The following is a 23,091-nucleotide window of genomic DNA, read 5'->3' on the forward strand; positions in this document are numbered from 1 at the left end:
GCGTCGCCCGAGAGGGCCGAGCGCACACAGGGCCTCCGTCAATAAATCACTGATTCTCCATTGTGCGCTCGCGAGGAAGATGCCTTTGAGGTGAGGCAAACAGTCGCTGTGTGACTGTGTAAACGGCACCGGGGCCGGCTCACCCGGAGCCAGCGGCGAGCGGAGGCAGCGATTGTTTGCACAGGTAGAGATAACCACTCAGCGGGATTTTGCTGCCGTGTGAGTACTGATATGAGACTTTGGGGAACAGTGACTCATTCTCCTCGGTGCCTCTCAGCCCGTTTATTCGTTTATTTTTTTTTTACTCAAAGTTGGATGTTCGTCCGCCGTCGGTGTAAAGAAGAGCGGAGTTCTTTCATGTCGCATTCTCTAACAGGATGTCAGAGGCCTCACGGCACGCTGATAGAATGCGTAATCTGGGATTAAATATTGCTTCTTTGAGTCATTGTTGGCGTGCGATGTGGTGAATGCGGTCAGTTTCAGTGCCATTAATTATATTGAAATGCACACAGATTTACACACGGGCAGGGGCCCCGGTGTGGAGGAACCGTTCCGGTGGTTTCGCCGACGGTTCCTTGACCTGTTGACACGGCTCCGGGGGCGAGACTGCAGGCTGAGGCCTTCCTGTGCCGCCGGCCCGCGCGCATTAATAATTACCTCCTCACCGCCTGGCCCAAGGCAATGACGAAATGCAGATTTTAAAACACAATTCCCTTTTGGCACAGTGATTCTTCGGGAGAGGCGAATTCATAGAGGCTTCGCCTTTAATGAGTTTTATAATGGGAAGTTCTCAGTTACGAGGGAGAAAATGAGGTTCCCGTCTAATTGGGAAGCTCACCCGTACCCGACCAACTGTCTGATGCCTCAATTTATTTCCAGGTGAAGAGTTTGCAGTGACCTTCTTCCTGCTGTTACATTACATTACATTACATTACAGGCATTTGGCAGACACTCTTATCCAGAGCGACGTACAACAAAGTGTATAACCATAACCAGGAACAAGAATGACGAAACCCCTAGAGAGAAGTACCGGTCCAAGTACAGGGAACAACCGCATAGTTCAACCTGGACCCTGGTGGTTAAACTGATTAACACTAACAACGAGAACGGCAACAACGCAATCTATGGAAAAATAAAAATAAATAAAGATACAAGTAGTCGTTAAGACTGGCGCATCAACTAAGTCACCTATTAAACAGCTGCCTAGTTACAACCCTAAGTTTAGTCATTTACAGGGGGGGAAGGGATGGGGAGAGGTGCAGCCTGAAGAGGTGGGTCTTCAGTCGTCGTTTGAAATGGGTCACAGTCTCAGCTGTTCTGACCTCCACAGGGAGGTCATTCCACCATCGTGGGGCCAGAACAGAGAGGAGACGTGTTCTGGAAGTGCAGGTGCGAAGAGGGGGAGGTGCTAGGCGTCCTGAGGTAGCAGAACGGAGGGATCTGGCTGGCATGTAGGGTTTGAATATCTTTTGAAGGTATGCTGGGGCTGATCCCTTGACTGCCTGGTATGCTAGAACCAATGTTTTGAATTTGATGCGAGCTATAACAGGCAGCCAGTGGAGGGTAGTGAGCAGGGGAGTTACGTGGGAGTGTCTGGGTAGGTTGAAGACCAGACGAGCCGCAGCATTCTGAATGAGCTGCAGGGGTCTGGTGGCAGATGCCGGTAGTCCAGCCAGAAGAGAGTTGCAGTAGTCCAGGCGGGATAGAACCATTGCTTGGACCAGGAGCTGGGTTGAGTAGGTGGTGAGAAAGGGGCGGATTCTGCGGATGTTGTATAGGAAAAATCTGCATGCCCGGGTTACTGCTGCAATGTTGTTGGAGAGGGACAGCCTGTTGTCCATCATCACTCCGAGATTCTTGGCGCAGGGTGATGATGTCACTACGGTGTCCCCTAAGGAAATGGAAAAGTCGAGGAGGGGAGAGGATAGAGCAGGAATAAAGATTAGCTCCGTCTTTCCCGGGTTGAGCTTCAGGTGGTGATTGTCCATCCAGCTCTGTATGTCCCTCAGGCAAGCGGAGATGCGGGCGGGGACCTGTGTGTCCGATGGGGAGAAGGAGAGAAAGAGTTGCGTGTCGTCGGCATAGGAATGATAGGACAAGCCATGGGCAGATATTACAGGGCCAAGGGATCTGGTGTATATGGAGAAGAGAAGGGGACCAAGGACTGAGCCCTGGGGAACTCCGGTGGTGAGGGGACGGGTGGTGATACCTTACCCGCCCAGGCAACCTGGAAGGAGCGGTCAGAGAGGTAGGACTCAATCCAGTCAAGGACTGTGCCGCGGATCCCTGTTGCTGCCAGGGAGGACAGGAGGGTAGAGTGGTCCACAGTGTCAAATGCAGCGGAGAGGTCTAGGAGAATCAGGACAGAGGAGAGGGAGGCTGCTCGTGCGGCATGGAGTGACTCACTGACCGAGAGGAGTGCAGTCTCAGTCGAGTGGCCAGGCCTGAAGCCAGACTGGTGGGGATCAAGCAGGTTGTTCTCAGAGAAATAAGCAGAGAGCTGGTTAGATGCAGCACGTTCGAGTGTTTTGGATAGGAAAGGGAGGAGAGATACCGGGCGGTAGTTCTGAATGACTGAAGGATCTAGTGTGGGTTTCTTCAGCAGCGGGGTGATGTGGGCCTTCTTGAAGGATGAGGGGAAACATCCAGAAGATAGGGATGAGTTCACGAGGGAGGCGACAAAAGGGAGGATGTCTGGTGTGTCGCTTTCCCAACATTTGTTCACTGATGGAAGTTAGAATACTGTTTTGGTGTTAAAATACAGGATTGACTAACAAAGTGCCATCAAACCCATAATGGTTCCTTTTTTTTTATTTATTAATTATTTTTTTGGGACAGGTCACAGGAACCCCAGACTCCCCAGAGTCACTATTGGTCTCAGTAATGTGGAGGTGTTGAATTCAGTCATTGTCAATAGACCGGGCTCTGGTGACACACATGCCATTGAATTGAGCAGCAAAATATGACAGATTGTACAGAATTGAATACTGAGAGGGGTTTGTTAATTCTGCAATATGGCACCACTCCACAGTGCTGTATGTTTGGTACACAGACTGCTACATACCAGCCTGGAGATCTCTGCTATTAGTAATAAGCCACATGCCGCTTGTTTATATGATGTATTTAATTTCCATCGCAGTTTTTTCAGTTTGGAAGAAACCCTTCAGATATCCTCTACTGTAAACATTGTGAAGCATTCTCATTGTGTGCTGAAATCATGCACTCAACCTTCCTCTGGTTTAAGCCTTGATTGGGCTCAGTAGGGAGCTGCACCTTAGGGTAAGCTCATTGTCAGCACAGATACAAACTACTGTACATCAGGGCTTTTTTTCTGCGATCTGAAAAGTCATAAAAACGAGATTACATTTTTGAAATGAAGAAGAAAAAATAGTCAATGCAACATAATTTCTCATTTCGTTTCAGTTCCCTGGTCTGAATTCTGCTCTTATTAATTTTAATTGATGAGCCCGGCCCTTTTCTTCAGATGAAAATGTGTTCAATACCGACCGGGCCAGGCCGTGATTGGAAGTGCGCTCTGCAGCTCCGTCTCCTGCTTAGCATAAAATGACGCCTGTCAGAGTTAAAGCCTTTGAGATTGGGATCGTGGGATGTCTGGTTTCGTATTGGAAATGTGCACACTTGCTGTCTCTTGCAATGTGATTACTGGTGTATAAAAATTATGTACGTCACAGTGATAATTCAATGGAAATATGAGTCGTTTGCATTGTCACTCACCAGAACAGAGGTTGTGTTTATTTATTTATTTATTTATTTATTTGTTTGGTAATTTGTTCCTCTCCTGATCTCAGTGTAAACGCAAACTGAACATTACCGCTAACTCTATATCTTGTACATTGGTTGACTGTAAAAAAATATATTTCGCAAAGCCATTGACAATGTCACCAACAAAACAGAAAGCAATACCCTCAAAGATTTATCCTTCTTTTGCCTGTGTTCAGCCACCTTTTAATACTGTGAACACACTTTCGGGTTTTTTGGGGCGCCGAACTCATTTCATGAATTAGTTTTTCCCTCCAAGTCAGAGTGATTGATACTGGTCAGCAAGACATGTGTGGAAATTGATCCAGAGTGACTACAATCAAGTCTCCACTCCCTGGTCAGCCTGTTGCCTAGCAACAGCAGACCTCAGTGGCCAGCCAGTGCATCCAACATCCCTTGTCCCCATGCTGGTCTCACAGTCACTGACCTCTAAGCCATACATCAAAATGGAGGGAGTAGGTGTGTGTGTATGTGCCTGCATGTATGTGTGTGTGTGTGTGTGTGTGTGTGTGTGTGTGTGGGGGGGGGGGGGGATGGGTTCACACCTAATGTTCCCATTCATCTTTTACATCTGCCATCGATGCCCAATCTTCTGCGGAGGGATCTGTCAATGGAATTTTTCGCCAATAGCTGATGTCATTTTGACTGTCCCACAATGACTGCCTTCTCCAGCACACCCTGATACACATCTGTCTTCTTTCCAATTACAAACATAATGTTCTTTTCGGGGAGATTGAAAAAATCTAACAAATGAAGCTAGAATTTCTGTATGGTTTCATGCAGAACTGCACACCAAAAACAATTGCTTACGAATATATAGCAGCTATACACAAAATAACTTCAAAATAAGATAAAGCCACAAAATATGATGAACACTAATGCTACTATTCCAACCCATTCCTGCCGTTCTTAGGTTAGCTTAGCTACCATAGTTTTAATGACTTTTTTACTTTACAAACTAAATGGCTGCATCATATGAACAATGAAATAGAACAGTTTCACTCAAACTTATACCCTTGTTAGCCTTCAAGTAGAATAGTGAGTTATAGTGGATGCCACATGCACAGGCCCTATCGTCGAAAGATTCTAGGTCTCAGCTGTATCGTTACCCAATTATGATCAGGAATTTGCAGGCAGAACAAATAGCTTCCGCACAATCAGGAGAAGGTGTGTTTAAGTTAGCGTGGTTTCCCGACGTCTCTGTTGGGTGTCCATTGAACGCATGCACATCTACTCCCGACAGCACTAGGTCTCTCATGCTCTACTGTGTGGCCTGTTGTATGGAAAAATCCGCTCTTACAATGTGCAACATGCCTAGAATATTCATTTTTAACAATGTTGAATTCCTAAGGCTGTTATACTCAATATCTTGACAGTAACTAGAAACTTCCACAAATGTGAACAATATGTTTTAGAGCCTTGAGGTGGCTTGAGTGGGGCCATGGCATAAAATATGTTCCACCGCAAACAACCGGTCTGCAGTGTTCTGATCTGGAAGTTTTTTTTTTTGTTTATTTTTTTTTTTGCTGGGGAATTAGGTCTTTCCCTGCCAAGTTAACTGTTTCTCACTGTCAATCAATTAAAACATGCAAAACAGCGTCTATTTTTGGCAGGCATGTTTCCGCTGGACAGGACAATTCCCCGAGGGCGAGCCAGGCGCTTAATTTGAGCAGAGGCGCCGAGCGAGCCGCTGTAGTGTACACAGCTTTCTATGAGAAGTGTAATTTCATGCTTCTTTGATTGAGACCATGGTGCTGCTTCCCACTGCACAATTATGAAGCAAACCAGCGCACTGCTCATCTCCAACTGGCCTGCCATCGACTGCCTCTTAATTGCAATTGATTATTAGTTGCCTTTTTACGAGAAGTGTGCCGATTTAAACCAGATTTGTTACTTTTTGTGACGGCACCTAGAAAATTATTAACAAAATGTGAGAATTAATGTACAACGCTGGGCACACAACGGCAGATGATATGTGTTTAATCTTAGAAAAGCAAAACATGCAGTGCAGGACCATCAGAGCAGACTGAATGTGACTCAGTGTTTTGTGTTTAGCTATGACGCCAAAACTCGAGCAGATTTTGCCTCAATTATACCGGCATTTTCAATTCATTTCAGTAATAGTTATGTAAGACATTGAGCGCATGACACCAGCTGAAATTCATTACACAAAATCCGGGGAAAACGTGTTGCGCTTTAATGGAATCAAGCGGTGCACAAGCTATGCACTGTTTATAAGCACTGGCTACTGTGCAGTCCTTGTGGATAGGGCTTAAGAAACTATAAATACTGAGATGTAAAACCGTGGAACAGCGGGTACTGAAGAATGACCTGCGCAAACGTTCTGAAGAACAGGAGGAGCTGGGAGATGACTGCGACCGCGTTGCGCCCGGCTGTCCCGGCTGCCGCGGGGAGGAGGCGCGCCGAGCGGCGAAAAACAAATCGTGATTCCGCGTGTTGCCAATTTGGCTTGAAAGCTGTTTGGCCAGGTCATTAACCCAAATCGGCTAATGGACAATTCATGGCGATTTGATTGCCCCCTGTTCTTCCAGCCCATTGACCACCGAGTCCATCTGACAGATGCGTCAGAGCGTGGACAGCCTTAATGCAGCTTCTGGGCTTCACAGAAGCCTCATCTGTTCAGGACTCACGGGGGCAAGGAGTGGGGAGGCCAGGGTCCGATACGAGCCGCCACCATTTCCGAGCCCAGGCAGAAACGCTGTCTGTTCCTTTATTTAACGCCCAGGCTGTTTGCTCAGTAAATTCTGCAGTGCTCTACATATGGGTTCCCTTGTGCCTTTTAAAAAACCCAATTTAAACCTGCAGTAAAATGGCACATCTCCAGAGATGGAGAACCTATATTGTATCGATTATAGCCTTGATAGTAATTATTGTGATGATTGTATTCATAAAAACTCCTGTTTTACTTCATCCTATGTCCACAAAAACATGAATATTCCTATTTTTATTCTCAAAGGTTTATTTTCTGTTCCCTTAGCCTGCTGAGATAGCAGTGGCTCTCATTTTCTGATGCAACTGACCTTTTGCACTGACACAGAACAACTGCAAGTACAATTTGGAGCATTTGAATTGTTACGAGCAGAACGTTGATGAGGTGGTTATTTGCAATAGCATTACAGTTCAGTATTCTGATCTGATTTATTGGTAGGCCAGCAAAGATGCTGTGACTAGAAAATAATTTTAACACATTACAATTTTTTTCTGGATGTCCAAACAATCACCTCGACAGCATATGGATGTGAAAAATAACATATGCTGGCAGGGTGATTGTTCTGCCCTTCATTCCCATTTGTTCAGCGTTGCAAAAAAAGAATTGTGTAATCTGATGCTGACATATCACAAGGCTATGATTGTCTCAGTGGAATGCCATCCTGACTAAGCCTGAATAACCAAAGATGAGAGTGCAGATTTCAGCTCATTTCTCTATTGACCCACATCTTTAACCCTTTGAAGAGTAGACTTTTTGGAAGGTTTTTTGTTTTCAGAATTCTGAGTCAGTGTTCTAAAATTTAAACATCACTATTCAGTTACGAACATTCTAATCGCATAAGTGTGATCTTACACCCTAAAGGGTTAAATGTCCATTCGAGAGGTTACACCCAAATCAAGTGTCAGGGCTTTGTGAAAGTGGTATACGGGGTCAAAGTGGCAGAGCTGAGGTGCAGTCTGAAGAGGTGTGTCTTCAGTGTGCTTCTGAAGATTGCTGTTTCTGGGGGCTCTTCATTGGCATTACTTGTTCCTGAGCATAAGAGACTCTATTAGTAATCCAAGAAGGGAACCAATATGCCACTCTGAAAACAAATGCACTATGTTTCTCTGTGTGAGTTTTGACTAGGACAGAACTGGCATGAAAAGGTACAGCTTCTGAAAATCTGTGCAGGTCACATAGGGTGGTGCTAGAACCCCAGGAGTTGTGTAACGGTCCCTTGGCATATCCAAAATGTAAAAACATTTTCAGAAGATAGATTAATGTGACTTTTAAGAAAGACAGAACTTATAGGCCTACCTTTGTTTCATAATTTAGCTTTTATTTTAATGCAGAGAGGGTAACAGATTAGAGACAGAAGGTATGACAGCTCTGAGGGTGCCATGACTGGGATCAAACCCCCATCTGCACAGGGGATCTGCTTCTTGCTTAAGTTGGCTTTCCCTTCACGTGACTTATCATAGAAGATTTAAATATTACTGTTCCATTTGGAAAAGAACTGAATCTCACAGCATTAATCTCCCAGAGAGTTCAGAGCTCCATGATAGACATTGCACACGGGGTCGAATGACTGCATTCTCAGGCAGCTGTATGACCAGCAGCATGCTGTAAGGCCCTGTATCTCAGTGTGTTAAACCTTGGGGGTTTTTTTTGGGTGTGTGGCTTTAAATCAGCTGGGCGGGGTTCTTGTGCTGTGCTCCACCCCTGTTTGTGTCTTTGTTAATTGGATGGCAGGTTCAGGTGTGGATTGTTGAATGAAGCATAAATTCTGTGCTGCGCACCTCTCTTTTTGCTTAACTCCTGGCCATGTAGGTTCCATATTTTCTTTGGGTTGATTTTTTATTTTTTTTGTGTTACTTCAGGTCAATATGGTGTTAGATTATAGATTTGTTTTTCTTGTTTTGTTATTTTGGTTTGCTTTGTTTTGCTTTGTTGAGGTTTCTGTAAGTTTGTTGTGGAGTATCTTGCGTCTGACCTATTGCAGGGGGGCCCTCACCTTCCCATTTTGTTACTTTCATTGATTTGCTGACCAGCTCATTTTCTGGTCTTTGTTCTTTTGTTTGATTTTAAAATGCAAGTTCTTTTCTTTCTATTTCTGGCAAAACTGCAACTGGCTTTTCTGAATTTTGGCAACTTTGTGTACTGTGCTGTGCTGGCCTAACACAAGGATTTGATGATTCCACTGATCCAGCATTGGTCAATTCCCAGTTTATTTCCTGAAATACTTTGCATTGTTTTGTCTATTGATTGGTTTATTGTGTAAATAATTTAGCCCAATGCTCTTATCCAGGATGATTTACACAGCTTACAATTTTACATACAATCCATTTGTACAGCTGGAAATTTATTAAAGCCATTTAGGTTAAGCACCATACTGAAGGGCACAACTGGCAATGCACCACCTGCACTTTCTGGGTTCAGAAGTCTGTTTGTCTGCGGTTCTATGCTGTCAGACCCCGCACCCCCCCCCCCCCACCCATAACACACACATACACACACACATTTCAACAGTTATTAGTCATTCAGGTATCATGCAATTATCATTCAACTAATTGTATGATCTATTCTTGACTGCTCTACACCATATATTTAGGATGAATTGGTTTTGTGTTTTTCAGGACAAAAATCTGAAATTACCCATCTGTAATAGTTGTGATGATACTTCAGCTGAACACAAAATAAGTAGTAAACCTCTCTATTTAGAGCTAAAAATGAAATGGAGACTTTTTTTCAGAGGTGCAATAACTGACTCAACTAGGACTCTAATCCATTATGTATGTAAACAAGCTTCTGTACATTTTTTTTTTATTACTTGCTATGTCTGTTCCCTGGAGAACAGCCAGAATATAACCACATTCATAAAACTACAGGAGCACTGGGTTTTGGTGTTTGGTTCAGCTCCAGGCCTCCAACGTGGTAGCCGCAGCAGATCAGCTGTATTATGGCAGATTGGAAAAGTAATCGACTGGGTGCATATATTTCAGATGCAGTGTACAGCCCTCACAAACTGACAGAACACGTTTAACTGATTGGATGAACCAATATGCTTTTTATTGGTCATTCCATGTTTGTTGAAAATGGAGAAGAAAAAAGAATGAAGTATAACTATGTCTCACATCTCCAGCGGTTTCTGCAATGTAGGCAACATGACCAGGGTTTGTTTACATGCACCAGGGTAACCGTGGAGATGATGAGAATGACACATGTTGTTTGAGAACTTTCTTGTGATTAAATTTATGGAATTAAAAATGGGAATTAGCCCTGCACATACAAAACTGTGGTCATACTGAACTGCTTTGTATAGCACAGAAGAACAAAGATCTAAATCTACAGTATATGAGATTTAGAGTGAAGCTGGACCCAAGCCGAGTTTCAGGCAGTCCTAGGGGATGGGGAAGGCGATATTACTCAGACCCAGTGGTCCGTTGGGAAGAACATGGATCTTGAAATATAGCTGATGGAACTTGGGCTTTCTTATGTTGGGGGGGAGGGGGTACGTGTAACACGACCTCTGGGACGTATAGACTTGGAAAGGTCATTTCTGAAATGTCACTGCCCATTATGTCTGGAGAACGGGAGGTGTTTGCCCTCTACACCGTTTATCCATGGAAACACAGACGCTGTGAAGATGATGCCCTGAGGAGGTCTTTCCTGTTCTGCCTTTTTACAACACGGGAGAAATAGACATAGACCTAAATGAATGGTGTTATATACCAATGTACCAAAAATGGCGCACTGCTGAGAGCTTGTAAGAGAAAGGACTGATCGTGCACACAGGCACAAAACCCATGAGCAGAACATGCAAACGTCCACAGCTGAGAAGGAGGAACATTTAAAAGAGGAGGAAACTGGTTTTTCCATTTTTACTTCCTTGACCTGATGTTTTGGTCGAGTGTTCCTTGACAAGATTCAAGATAAGTTGAAGTTATACTTTCCTACAATTGTCAGCTTCACTAGCATCATAATTATTGTTTATTGTTATTATTATTTCAGTTGCATTTTGCGTTTCTTCTGCAATATGAATAAAGCACAAAGGAATAAAAAGGTTAAGAAAGGAGCAGTACATGGTTACACAGTAAAAAGAACTCTTGGTCACAAAAAACAGGCTGGGAGGTGCTCTTGCTTTTGATTTATGAATGAAGGACACTTGTAGTAAGTAACTGAGGTCAGGCAGGACAAGCACCAGGCACAATATGCATAACATCCTCAATAAAAAAGGACTATTAGCTGAATGCTGGCACCGAGGTGTCATTGACTTTTGCACAACACATTTAAAGAGGTGACCACTGCTCAGGTGATTTGTGTGTTCATTGCTTTATTTTGTCTACATGTTTTCAAAGGGAGCCCATTCGAGATATACTGTCTTTACTCTTGATTTATATGAGTAAATTATAATTCAACCAAAAATCTTCAATTTGGTTTTCTGTTATTTACATTGTAATACACACTGAGGTCATCTTTTTCACTACAACAAAACACAAATGAATTTGACCTTTAAAATAGAGACCTGTGACCACCTTAGAACCCATTTTTTGTTGTCTCCTCCTCGGTCTGGATTAAATGACCTCACTGTGTATGCTGAAATTGGGGACATACATAAACCACATTGAAAGGATCACACTACTTCTCAAGACAAACTAGCTTCTCTGTAAAAATATGAATGTATAACTTGAATTGGTTCAGGATAGCCACCTGAACATGCTTTGAAAGATCAATGTGAATTGGACTTGTTGCAGAGAGACTGCAATGAAACATCCATTCACTTCTGGCTCACTGGAGAAGGGGAATGTAACAAACCCAGGGTTTAGCATTGCCCTGTTTAAACATTTGAGTTATTTGTACACATATATAGAATTGCTTTGCATATTGGAGCCACTATGTAAAAATAAGTTCCTATCCTGAGATACCTAAACAGAAACATTTTAGGCTTGCTACATGTTTGCCTCTTTGAAGGCGCGATTTTGGTTGCAGAGTGATCTGGCTGGGGCTCATCCTCTATCCTGGGGTATTTTGGAGGTTTGTTCAGAGGACCTCTTGCAGAACACTCACATTTTAATGCTGATGCTGACCTCTAGGCAATGAGCAAGCAGGAGGGCTGTCATGCAAAACCCTAGTTGTCTGTGTCTTCATGTATCACATGGGGCGGCCATACATTGCCATCAGGTCAAAATCTATCTATCTATCTATCTAAATATATTTGCATTGCTTGCTTATTCCCCATGATAAAGGTTGGCTCCCATTGCACACATAGAAGTTTATATAAAATCATAAAATGTATTGTGATAACGCGTAAAGTTTTACTCCAATTCTCGAGGGTTCTGGTTGTGATGGTAACAATAAGGCAGATGACAATAATAATGCCGTAGAAACCAACAGCTGTGCCATTTCAACAACAGGCCGTTTCAGTGGACTCTCATCATTAAATTACAGATGTATGCAAGAATTATAGAGTCGGGTTTCATATATGGAAAGAATTTAAACGTTGCTAATATCTACAGGACGCGAAATAATCTACGCACGTTTGCAAAACGTGTAACCCCTTCGGGGACAGCAACGCTCTACCTAGATGCTGCGTTGTTTATTTATCTGATTTTCGTTGGAGGCTCGGTCTCCTTTAAATAACCGACGGAGTTAATTAATTAAATTCAAAAGCTTGCAACTAACTGAAGCATTATTCCAACCGCATCTATCTTGTAGACTGGGAACCAGGATGGCAGCTCCGTCCGAAGCTGAACGCGAGAATGAGGGGGCTTCTAGGAAAAGACGCATCACCAACGCAACCAGCTGCCATTTCAGTCGCCGCAGCTCATAGCATCCTTCCATTTCTAAAATCAACAAATCCTTGTTTCACATTCATATTTCTAAGGACCGCCTGCATGTTTTCCTGAACGTGTTTTTTTTAAATTAACGGATTCGTAATTTGTCCATCCGTGTTCGTTGCTGTTCTGGGAATGATAACACGCCAAGATGGTCCGCATAGTTAGCGCGCTGGGTTTGGTAATGTTCAGTGTCGCTTTGCTCATCTTATCCTTGATCAGCTACGTGTCAATAAAAAAAGATTATATCTTCACAACGCCCAAATATGCAAACTCGGGGGGACCGAGAATGTATATGTTCCATGCTGGATTCCGGTAAGTAATGAGTCACAGCCTGTGGTGTTTGTCGAGTGTGTAGCCACAATTTTTCATATGTATGTGCCTTTTACATTACGCACAGACGTGATGGGGTGCATGAAAATACATAGCTGCACGTACATGTACACGCTAGCTGAGTGGTTATTTTGATGTTCTCGTTGATCTCAAGCGTCAGGGGCAGGATGAATTTCTTATTCGCAAGTCATGGTTTTGTGTGTGTCCGTATGTGTGCGTGTGTGTGAGAGAGAGAGAAAGAGAGAGAGAGAGAGAGAGACAGCAATGGAGCCTACTTCAAACACCCATGCCCCGTATCATTCTGAAACCCAAAAGACTTCGAAATAAAATACGAGATTTGGACCAGGCATAATGGGCGAGTCACGTTTGATAATATAGTATATTTTCATGTTCGGATCTGTATTGATTTCGATGCATCTCTTCTTGCGAGAGATGTGTAACGGCGCAGTAGCAAATGAACTTCCGCTTACATCACAGTGGCCTTTTCTAGGTTTAGGCAGAATATAAAAAATATGCACCGTTACATGAAGCAGGGAAACAGAAAGTGGCTTTCCCCCAGTGTTAACAGCAAGTGTCAGCAGTGCCCCTGTGTACGCTGTTACAGGGAGCTCTCCTTGGTGCTGATTTGCTTGTCTGGTAGATTCATTTTCACTTGGTAATCATCTTCCTATGTCATATCCAGGGTTTTGTGATGGGAGCCATTTTGGAAAGCTCTGTGATGACCTGATACATTGAAAATGTTCTACTGTTCTTCATCCTTGTTTTATGATGTTTGAGAATGCATTATTTGCAATTTGCATATACAGTGGTGTACAGATGAAAAACACTGGTCCAAGCACACAGATGTCTGGAGGCCAGGACTTATGATAATCTTTTCATTGTACAGAAGTATTACATTGTATGTATTGAATATAGGATAGTGCAACTACCTGGTTGTTTATAAGTATGATGATGCCATTGAATTGCTATATATCAGGTGATCTGGTGTATGTGTTTCTATACATATTTATTTAACCTTTAAAACTGCTGTATTCCTTAATGAGGCTCAGATGTACAAAACATCACAGTACTATTATTTGGCTGTGTAAACTTCATGCTTGTATGTGTGCATGCACTCTGTGAACTCAAAAGCAATCATAAACCGGACGGTCAGTCCACACTCATGCAGTTGCACAACATCAAGGCCTAGACAGCACTGTAAAGAAGGAAAGAGGGATTGTAACAAATGGAATTTTAACAAGGCCCAAGTCTAAAAACAGCACATTAATTAGCTTGAAAATTGACTTCTGTAAGCTGGGGGGCATTGATTAGAGTTGCTTTTAGCAGCTGTCTCCCAATGATACTGGCACTGGGCCTCTCTCTCTCAATGGAAAGGAAAATGTTTTTCCACAGGTCCCAACTGGCCATGAAGGTACTGGACCCATCCTTCCTACCACTCACCAATGCCCTGAATGAGGAACTGCAGGAGAAATCAGCCAAGTGGAAGTTCAACAGGACAGCCTTCATACAGCAAAGGTGAGAGAGGTCCAGTGGAACTGTGAACAGGGGGTTTAGGAATGCAAAAAACTGGAAGTAACCAGGCAGCTGCCCCCCTGATACATGTTTGTTCCTGTCTAACCGCCTTTCCATTGTCAGTGTAAATCTGTGAGTTTGGCTGTTTTTGAACTGACAGAACTGAAACACAAAAATACATTTAAGGTTGCTAAGTATGTGGAAAATCACAAGCACAGAGAGGTTAAATAAAACTTTGTAATATCACTTGTTTTTTTTAATGTGTGAAGACTTGCTAGCAGAGTTTCTGATGGTGATTTTTTGTGCTACATGACAGCATAATATCCCTCAGAATCATAATTCATTGGTTTCAACTTGATGAGTCCACGTGACATTAGCACTGTGGTAATTTTATTTATGAAGGATACCCAGTCACTTATCTCAATAGCCCACAGAGAAGATTAAACTCGATCAGGGAAATACTGAATCAGATTCTAATCTTTTGTTGATCCAGCAGATAAGGCAGGATGCGTGTAGCTGGGAAAAAGTGATCATGCAGCACTTTCAATCCATTATTACTCCCTGAAATTACCAACGTTCCTGATTATACAGAATAAATAAATTATCATTAAGCCAGAACACGAGCAGATTTGACAGAAAAACATTGCTGTGGTCGGCTTTTTCAAACCAGCTGCCTTGTGTGCCATGATATGCAGTGAAATGTGCTCAGACTTGCATCTGTTCAACTTCAGAAAGGAAATCTCAAACTACATTGACGTGGCCGGCAACTTCACCCTGACGAAGAGCTCGGTGCGCGTGGGCCAGCTGATGCACTACGACTACTCCAGCCACAAGTACGTCTTCTCCATCGGGGAGAACCTCATGTCCCTGCTGCCCGAGTCCTCGCCCATCGTGCCCGAGCGGCGCTTCAACGTGTGCGCGCTGGTGGGCAACAGCGGCGTGCTGACGGGCAGCCGCTGCGGCCCCGAGATCGACCGCTCCGACTTCGTCTTCCGCTGCAACTTCGCCCCCACCGAGATCTTCCACAGGGACGTGGGCCGCCGGACCAACCTCACCACCTTCAACCCCAGCATTCTGGAGAAGTACTACAACAACCTGCTGACCATCCAGGACCGCAACAACTTCTTCCTCAGCCTGAAGAAGCTGGACGGCGTCGTGCTCTGGATCCCCGCCTTCTTTTTCCACACCTCGGCCACCGTCACGCGGACGCTGGTCGACTTCTTCGTGGAGCACCGGGGTCAGCTCAAGGTGCAGCTGGCCTGGCCGGGCAACATCATGCAGTATGTCAACAGGTAAGACGCCGACGTTCCCCTTACAACGGCAGAGGGGCAGGTACTGACGTGCAGGTGACTCTGAGCACCTACGCCTGGGTTCAGTTTGATGGAGTATGATTGGATCTTTAGTTTCTCTGTAACAAAACATGTATTCTAATAGGAACAAAGTGTTTTCCAATCTCATGGAAAAGTATTTTTGGTCAAAAATTGTATTTACTCATTCTGAGCGTTTATCAGTCCAAGTACACATGGGCTGTGTCTGAGTATTTGCACCTTTAAATGCTATTACAGGCCAATGAAGGTGGTTGACTTCAAACACAGTTGTAGTTTTTGCTTTTTATTTAATGAATTTCAATAGCTTGAAATCTGTCTAAGAAGTTATCAATTTTGTGTGGCCTAAGTTATGAAGATATGGTAAAGATCTCAGCCATGGCATCTGATCTAGTGATGCATGTACCATTTCATTGTGTATCACATTTTTTGGTTTAAATTTCAGTGCCAGTTTGTACACAGCTGCTGTACTGTTTAGCAACCTACTTAAGCTGAACTACTTCAGGAAGCATCCGGCTTCTAAAACTTATATTAAAAATATAAGTTCCCTAATTTGTACTGGGTGATATCTACCAATCAGGCAGAGAATAGTTTTGAAAACCAGGTGAACGCCACATATTTATTCCTTTGCTGTTCTCTGTTCTTTTACTGGGCAAATACATTTATTGCTTGCCATATGCAAAACAGTCGGATAGGTATTCGCATAAACTGATCATATGAATCACAGGTAGTTACATATTTATTTAAAATCTGACAAGACAAACATAGATATTGTAAAATTACACAGTAACTCACTGGCAGTCATATATATGCATTGCTGTTAAGTTTCTATTATCAGCATAAAACCCATTTTTAGGCATAGTTCAGCTGTACGAAACCACTTAATTAAGCATAATCATTTGTTTATCAAATTAAACCACATAAACATTGATTTAAAATTTACTAGCATTGTGCAACAATGGTGCAACAATTATCAATGTTGTTGCTTGACAATTTAAGAAGCTAATTCTAATTAATTACATTCTAATACAACATTTTATTGCTAACAGTTCAGCATGTGGAATTCATGTGAAATGTATAAATGTTCTATAACATATCATCATACTCAATGTGACATACAATTGGCCTACTTTATTGCAAAAAAAATTTATTCTTGCAGTGCATGCACGCTTTGTAATTTAATGGAAATAGTTATGATATTATATCTATATGGTTTGAAAATATTCAAGAGAGGACATGCAAGAGATGTGCAATCTACAAATCATACATTTTTTCATCGAGTTCTATCCTTCTTCAGTTTCATGTCCCACATAAATTCAAACACATTGACTCAAAGACGCAAACACACATTGAGATCTGTTCTAATTCAGATTTTATTTGTATCCTGTTCACATTGTACACCTTCTGCACAAGTATTTGAAGGAATCATTAAAGTGTAACTTTATTATAACGGAGGTTTAGAGTACAGAACATGGCAGCATACACTATGGTGAGAGGGATTTAGCAGGAAGCACAAAACTCATAAAGAGTGCGATGTACCATGCAAGTCAGGACAACAACTTATGGGGAGAGGCTTAGCGGAGCGCTCGCTGCAGCTGCTGGAGCCGAGAGGATGTGCGATAATCTCCCTCAATCCCACCGAAGCCAACCCGCTCGCTGAGAATAACTCCTTTTGAGAAGGTCAGGCAGTCTCATGACTCCTCAAGTGTTCATTTTCCGTGAGCGCTTTTCTGCTTGTGAAGCACACAGTGAAGCAGACACTGAATAGACCAGGGAGGGGGCTTTGGTGGAAGTGCAAACATACTGTGAGGTTTAAGGCTCTCCCTGCGTCCTTGAACTGAAAACAGACAGGTCTCAGGGCACTGCAGAAAGCAGAAAAAGACAAAAAAAATGAAGTTTATTTCCAAAAACTTAAAAAACGAAGAAGCTTTGCTCAGTGGGTGAACAAATGAATTTTAAGAACAAATGAATATGTAAAGCTGAGTACTCTGGCCCTTGCAGTCCCATGTTTTTTTTGGCGTCACTTCTGAGCTGTCTTCTTCTGCAGTGAGGGTGGTGGTTGGAGGGAGCAAATAGAAAGTGTGTTTTACCACGTCACCTGGCTAAATGTGAATTACCTGGTCAGGTGCCATCACGCCAACTTTAACTCGCATTACCACCTTTTTTACTGTACATATCTGCAAGAAGAAGACAGCACATATGTACCTGTGTCCGCCCATTCACTGAATGGGTAGATATTAGAAGGGATTGCCAGATGCCTTAATTACTAAATGGAATTTGCAAGCTTTTTTGACTGATGAGCTTGTGACTGCTTCTGAAGAGCTGGAGTCATGGCTTAGTTTGTCATGGCCCGCCCGCCCTTCAGCTGGAACGTTTCTCCCTCCGTGTCCTCCACAGGTACTGGAAGACCAGGCAGCTCTCCCCAAAGCGCCTGAGCACGGGCATCCTGATGTACACGCTGGCCTCAGCCATGTGCGAGGAGATCCACCTGTACGGCTTCTGGCCCTTCGGCTGGGACCCCAACACGGGCAAGGAGCTGCCCTATCACTACTACGACAAGAAGGGCACCAAGTTCACCACCAAGTGGCAGGAGTCCCACCAGCTCCCCTCCGAGTTCAAGCTGCTGTACAAGATGCACACTGACGGTGTTATCAAGCTCAGTCTCTCTCACTGTGCTTAGGGAATGGGAGGGGGGCGTGGGGATGGGGATGGGGTGGGGGTGGTCCATCTGGTAACACTCTCCCAGGACGGGCCCCACGATAGCCCACTGTGCCACCACCTGCTTCAAAAAGCGAAAACAATGGCCCACTGGCATCACGGGCAGTGCGAATTCAGTACCCACCCAAGCACAGATTTTTGTTTTGCTAGCGGCAATTGCTTTTACAATTACATGCCACCACAGGTGTAATTGTAAGCTCTAAAGGAAAAGAGAGATTAAAGCAAAGTGCAGAATGACCTGTTTTGCCATCAAGGCACCAACAGACCAGCTGAATGACTGCACTGTTTATATGTAAGAGGTGAGATATTGTGCGTGTCTCCGGAAGTTGAAAAATTCAGCACATATTTTGCTAGTTGAAAAAATAAAATAAGGAGGAGGGCTTCCTGCATATAGTGTTGCCTGCATAATGCCATAGGAGGCTTTGGATATTGATTCATAGGTACAGTAAATAATGGTTTAAGGCAAAGCTTCCTAACATACAATTGGGACCAATTGTCTTAGCTTTGAGGTCACAAAAAAAGAACAATACCAATTTTTACACATGACTATTTATTTTTCTTTTCAGTAAGACATATCTATCTGTATATAACTTCCAATTAACTAGCAGTAGGGGAAATATAACCCGATGATTCAAAGAATGATGTTTACAGAGGGCCGAGCATGAGATTACTCCTAATAAGGTATACATAATTTGCATGCTCAGATGACTGAACATTGTCCGTAGAGTAATTCCCAAGTACAGTGAGTATATATAGATAGATACAGTTTCATCTGTCTTAAAATGTGGGTTGAAGCGCTAGACATTAATCACATCTTTTAAATTGCTGTAGAAAATTAGTAGAAGATTTCTAAAATGTGAAATAAGCGACCAACCAATATCAAACTACCAGTTTGACAGCTGGTTGGCACAGGCAATCATGTTATATTACCCCCATCTCACAGGAGTTCCTGTTGTTCTGTGCGATTGTACCCTATGGGTAATTTGGTTTGGGAACCTCTGCATCCAGCACAATGCTGTACCATATATATGGTTTCAGGGGGGAAAACCAATCACTGAATATTTTGACCTTGGCTTTCAAAAACAAATTTCAAGGCAGATAATTTTTTCACAATGGCATAATTTATTAAAGCTTCGAGGAATATATATATATATATATATATATATATATATATATATATATATAACAAAGAAGTTGTGCAATGAGAAGTAATGTGTCTGCCTTGAATTTGATGTTTAAATTTAAGTCCAAACCAGGACGCGCGTTGGACTTCTAGGCAGGAAGGAACTAGGTTCCTGTGGCATTGTGGGAAATGTGTTGGTGTGCGGCTGTGGATTCATTAGTGTTGCGAGTCTCTTGGGGGAAGAGGAGTCAGAGGGCAGAGGGGAACTCTGGATCTCCTCACTGGTACGTATTTGGCATCTCCTCACTGGTACGTATTTGCAGCAATTTCCAGTGAGAAACAGAAGCTTGAGTTACTGTGGAACTGCCTCTTCCAGAGTGACCTTTCGGTTGGTGGCGGAGTCAGCAGTCAAACACTGAACCATGAACACTGAAAGGAGACAAAAGAAAATCATGTGTTTATGTACCGACTTGAATTTGCAGTAAAAAGAAAAAACGAAGCCAAATAGCAGAGAGGATACAATGTAAACATAAATGGAAAGGGGAGATGAAGATTGTAGTTCAGACCTTTCTGTCTGTTGCTGTTTTGAATGTCCGCTCAAACAGACCACTCTGAAACGTCTGTGTATCCATGATGGATATCATAAGAAATTAATGCTATTGTTCTAACCCCGTCCCTTTTACTATTACTCCCTTTCCCTCTTCCCTTGTCAGACTCTCAGTAGCATCTAGCGCACAGTGGAATAGTCACATTTTATAGTCCACTTTGTTCAACCATACTCTATTAGTGAAACAGATTCCATTTTAGAGGATGATGCCATTTGATGATGTATTATATTATATATTAATGAGCACTATATATCAAGCAGTTTATCAGGCTATTTCATTACTTATTTAGTTTGATATGTATTTCATCCTACTTATTGGTTTGTGATGGATGTATAACGGATATGTAACATGTCTCCACAAAGCAAATGCAACTTCATTAATTTATCCATGTGACAAAAAAATGAAAAATTATATCTTGTATTTAAGAATAACAAAATAGTATTTATTTTTTGCTTATTTGCTTTGAAGTGATTTGCTGAGAAGCTTATCATGACAGTGTTTTTAACTTCAGAAAAAACATGCCCTCAGGGATCTGTTTGTAAATTACACTTCAGAGTCATATGCTGTAAGCTTGACTTCACTTGCATATCGTGAACAGTGTGTTGTAGTGAAAAAGTGAGAAAATGGGCGTGTCCAGGCTGGAAAATAACATTTTACCAAAAGAGTTTTATTGAATTGTTAACTATTGATCAAAAATGAAAATGACCTTTGTTCATCCCTGAACTTGAAAGTATTGTAAAGAAACACAGGTCAGGTGCCATTTGGAAAGTCACTCCCTTGCTCGCTCAGGTTAGTTCACTGTCTGTTGCAAAAGTGACACCAATTCTACCACTCATAGGTTGCATGTCTAGTTTACTGTTTGTTATCAACAGATGGCTTTATATGAGGTAAAGAGGATTTATTTAAATAACTCACATAATTAAACCTTATATTAAAACCTGTTATCAAAAATAATGTGTTGACAACTAGGCATATAAATGTTTATCTGCTTATGAGTTAGTGTGACAGTTGTCAAATGAAAAAATACACAATAGAAGTATTTAACTAAAATACCTCTGATAAGAATTCATTCAATACTGGCAACATATGAATGTTATACAATGGAAAAAAGTGTTTATTTCAGTAAACAGTGAAATACAGGAACTCTAGAAACTGTAGCGGCAAGACTTCCTACCGTAATTCTGCTGATGTGCTGCCTGCAGTATTATTGAATTTGACATGTTTTGTGAGTTTCTCACAGCTTGTTCTAATCTATTGGATTGTTTGATGATTGTTTTTCTCCTTGCCCAACACTTAGGTCACACATAAGGATATAACCTACATCTCATAACCCTCATCAGCATGTGATTGCAAAGCAATCAGGAACACTGCTGATTTGGAACAGGGATGGCTGGAATGTCCTGTTAACAGAGTGCCGTCAACAAGCACTGACCCATCACACTGTATGACGCAAAGGTTCAACTCATTCCTTTGAGCAAAATAAGTTTTCTCTGAATCTCTGTGTTTTTAAAGGGCCAGCAGCCTCATCCCCCTAAATCTGTCTTTGTACTTTTTTTCTATTTGTGTGATTCGGACGTCCTCCGTGTATTGATCAAGCACAGAGACCCAATGGGGAAGGATATCTAGGTCTTGTTAGATGTTTGCTTCGATTGAAAGGGACTAAGCTGCATTCACATGCTTTTTTCATCGTGGAGAAACAGTGTAATTAAAAGTGAAGTGTGAAGAAGTTTTTTGGATCTCTGAAAAACTGTCCAATGAAACGTGCCTGCATTCTTGTTATATGTGCCCACAATGCTCTGCTGAAGGGTGTTGTCTCAAATAAAATTCTGGTTTATTGATCGAGTCTATTGATTAAAGGCTTTCACTTGAAAATATAACTACTGGAATGTTGACATAAAAACTTTTTTATTTTATTTTTGAAAACAGCAGCTTTCCGCTACTGGTACTACCAGTACTACCAGTACTACCAGTGCCATGAGTTCGTCATTTACAATATACTTTTTTAAAAATAGTCACAATACACAATGTCTTTGTTCATCTACGATAACAAAGAGTCATATACTGATGAAAACCACCTTTTTTATATTATGATAATCCCCATTTGACATAATTTATTAATGATGCCTGCAACAAAGGAAGTGTGAACAGTTTTCGGTAAGGCTACCACATGAGCTTCATCTGTAACCTGGTTCATCTAGCAGCACCAGCGACATGCTCCCCAGGAGAGGTGTCTGTTCTAGCAATAAGAATATACTGAGTACACAGCCCCAGCATAGACCAAGGAGACACAATTTGGGTTTTTCAAGGGACATTTAAAAGGGCAGAAATCCTGACACAGGTGGGAAATGATATCCCTCCATGCTTAGCTTTCTTCATAACTTCTGACTAGCAGCAAAGCAGCTGATGATTTTTCCTCACATCATTAGCTTGCACTTATAGGCATTAATAAAAGCTCCTGCATAATTAAGTGATAAAGATTTTTTTTCAGCAAACTAAAGTACACCACAAAGCAGAAGTGGCACACAAACTAGCGCATGCCATTTTTATATGTAATAGCAGTTTGTTAGTATTACATAAAAACAATCATCTTCATGAAGCCACTTCAATAGCATTTCACTGAATATTGAATATTTTTCATTTGTAAATTTTATTCATTATAGATTATTGTCTCTCAGAAACAAAACCGTTCAACCTGTATGAAACTTTCCTTTATGAAAGTTACATTTATAATAGGACCAATAGATCTGCCTTGTTGGGAAGTTAATAGGTTTTAGAGGATGAAAATTTAATTTTTAAACAACTATGTGGTATTGTCTAAAATAATTTAAACTATCCTGCTCCTCAGTCTTCTTTACCAGCAAAATTGATGTCTAAAACAATACCACTCACCCAGAAAAGTTTTTTATTTGTTAGTTTAAATCTCCTAGGTATTTCTTATATTATACTAAAATAAATTAGTAAAATACATTTAGAATACTGAATACTGTAATATAATTTATCTCAAACAGTTTCATAATTCAGTGTCATAGTTCAACATCTTTCCAATTCTTTATTGCAAATAATCATGTGACATTTTGCCCTAATTTGAAGAAATAAATAAATAAATAAATAAATAAATAAATAAATAAATAAATAAACAATAGTGAAG

The 23,091-nt window shown here is 41.9% G+C and overlaps 2 protein-coding genes across 3 annotated transcripts in view; one reads left to right on the forward strand and one right to left on the reverse strand.

Moving 5' to 3' along the window:
• st8sia3 (ST8 alpha-N-acetyl-neuraminide alpha-2,8-sialyltransferase 3) overlaps window positions 1-18,195 on the forward strand; it is a 30,442-nt gene extending 12,247 nt beyond the window's left edge. The window contains exons 1-4 of one of the 2 annotated variants that reach the window (XM_064308453.1): window positions 11,886-12,639; window positions 14,050-14,172; window positions 14,901-15,461; window positions 17,892-18,195. In XM_064308453.1, coding sequence (XP_064164523.1) covers window positions 12,476-12,639; window positions 14,050-14,172; window positions 14,901-15,461; window positions 17,892-18,174 — 1,131 coding nt within the window. In that variant the 5' untranslated portion in view covers window positions 11,886-12,475 and the 3' untranslated portion in view covers window positions 18,175-18,195. Of the gene's footprint in view, window positions 1-11,885; window positions 12,640-14,049; window positions 14,173-14,900; window positions 15,462-17,891 lie in introns of those variants that run through there. The other variant, XM_064308454.1, reaches the window with a different exon arrangement.
• Window positions 1,161-3,101, reverse strand: LOC135239856 (uncharacterized). Its single transcript, XM_064308843.1, has 3 exons — window positions 3,065-3,101; window positions 2,215-2,724; window positions 1,161-2,033 (listed from the first exon to the last, which is right to left on the reverse strand). The coding sequence occupies exons 1-3, from the start codon at window positions 3,099-3,101 to the stop codon at window positions 1,336-1,338; spliced, it is 1,245 nt and encodes a 414-aa protein (XP_064164913.1). The 3' UTR covers window positions 1,161-1,335.
• Window positions 18,196-23,091: the final 4,896 nt, after the last annotated feature.

This window comes from Anguilla rostrata, chromosome 14 (genome assembly GCF_018555375.3).
Source record: "Anguilla rostrata isolate EN2019 chromosome 14, ASM1855537v3, whole genome shotgun sequence".
Classification (NCBI taxonomy): Eukaryota; Metazoa; Chordata; class Actinopteri; order Anguilliformes; family Anguillidae; genus Anguilla; species Anguilla rostrata.

Bases quoted from the DNA above. Each gene is read 5' to 3' on its own strand.
- LOC135239856 (XM_064308843.1), bottom strand. From the start codon at position 3,101: ATGTGGCTTATTACTAATAGCAGAGATCTCCAGGCTG. The intron at 2,725-3,064 runs GTATGTAGCAGT...AACTTCCATCAG, and splicing joins TAGCAGAGATCTCCAGGCTG to TGAACAAATGTTGGGAAAGC. The intron at 2,034-2,214 runs GTAAGGTATCAC...TCGGACACACAG, and splicing joins CTTCCAGGTTGCCTGGGCGG to GTCCCCGCCCGCATCTCCGC.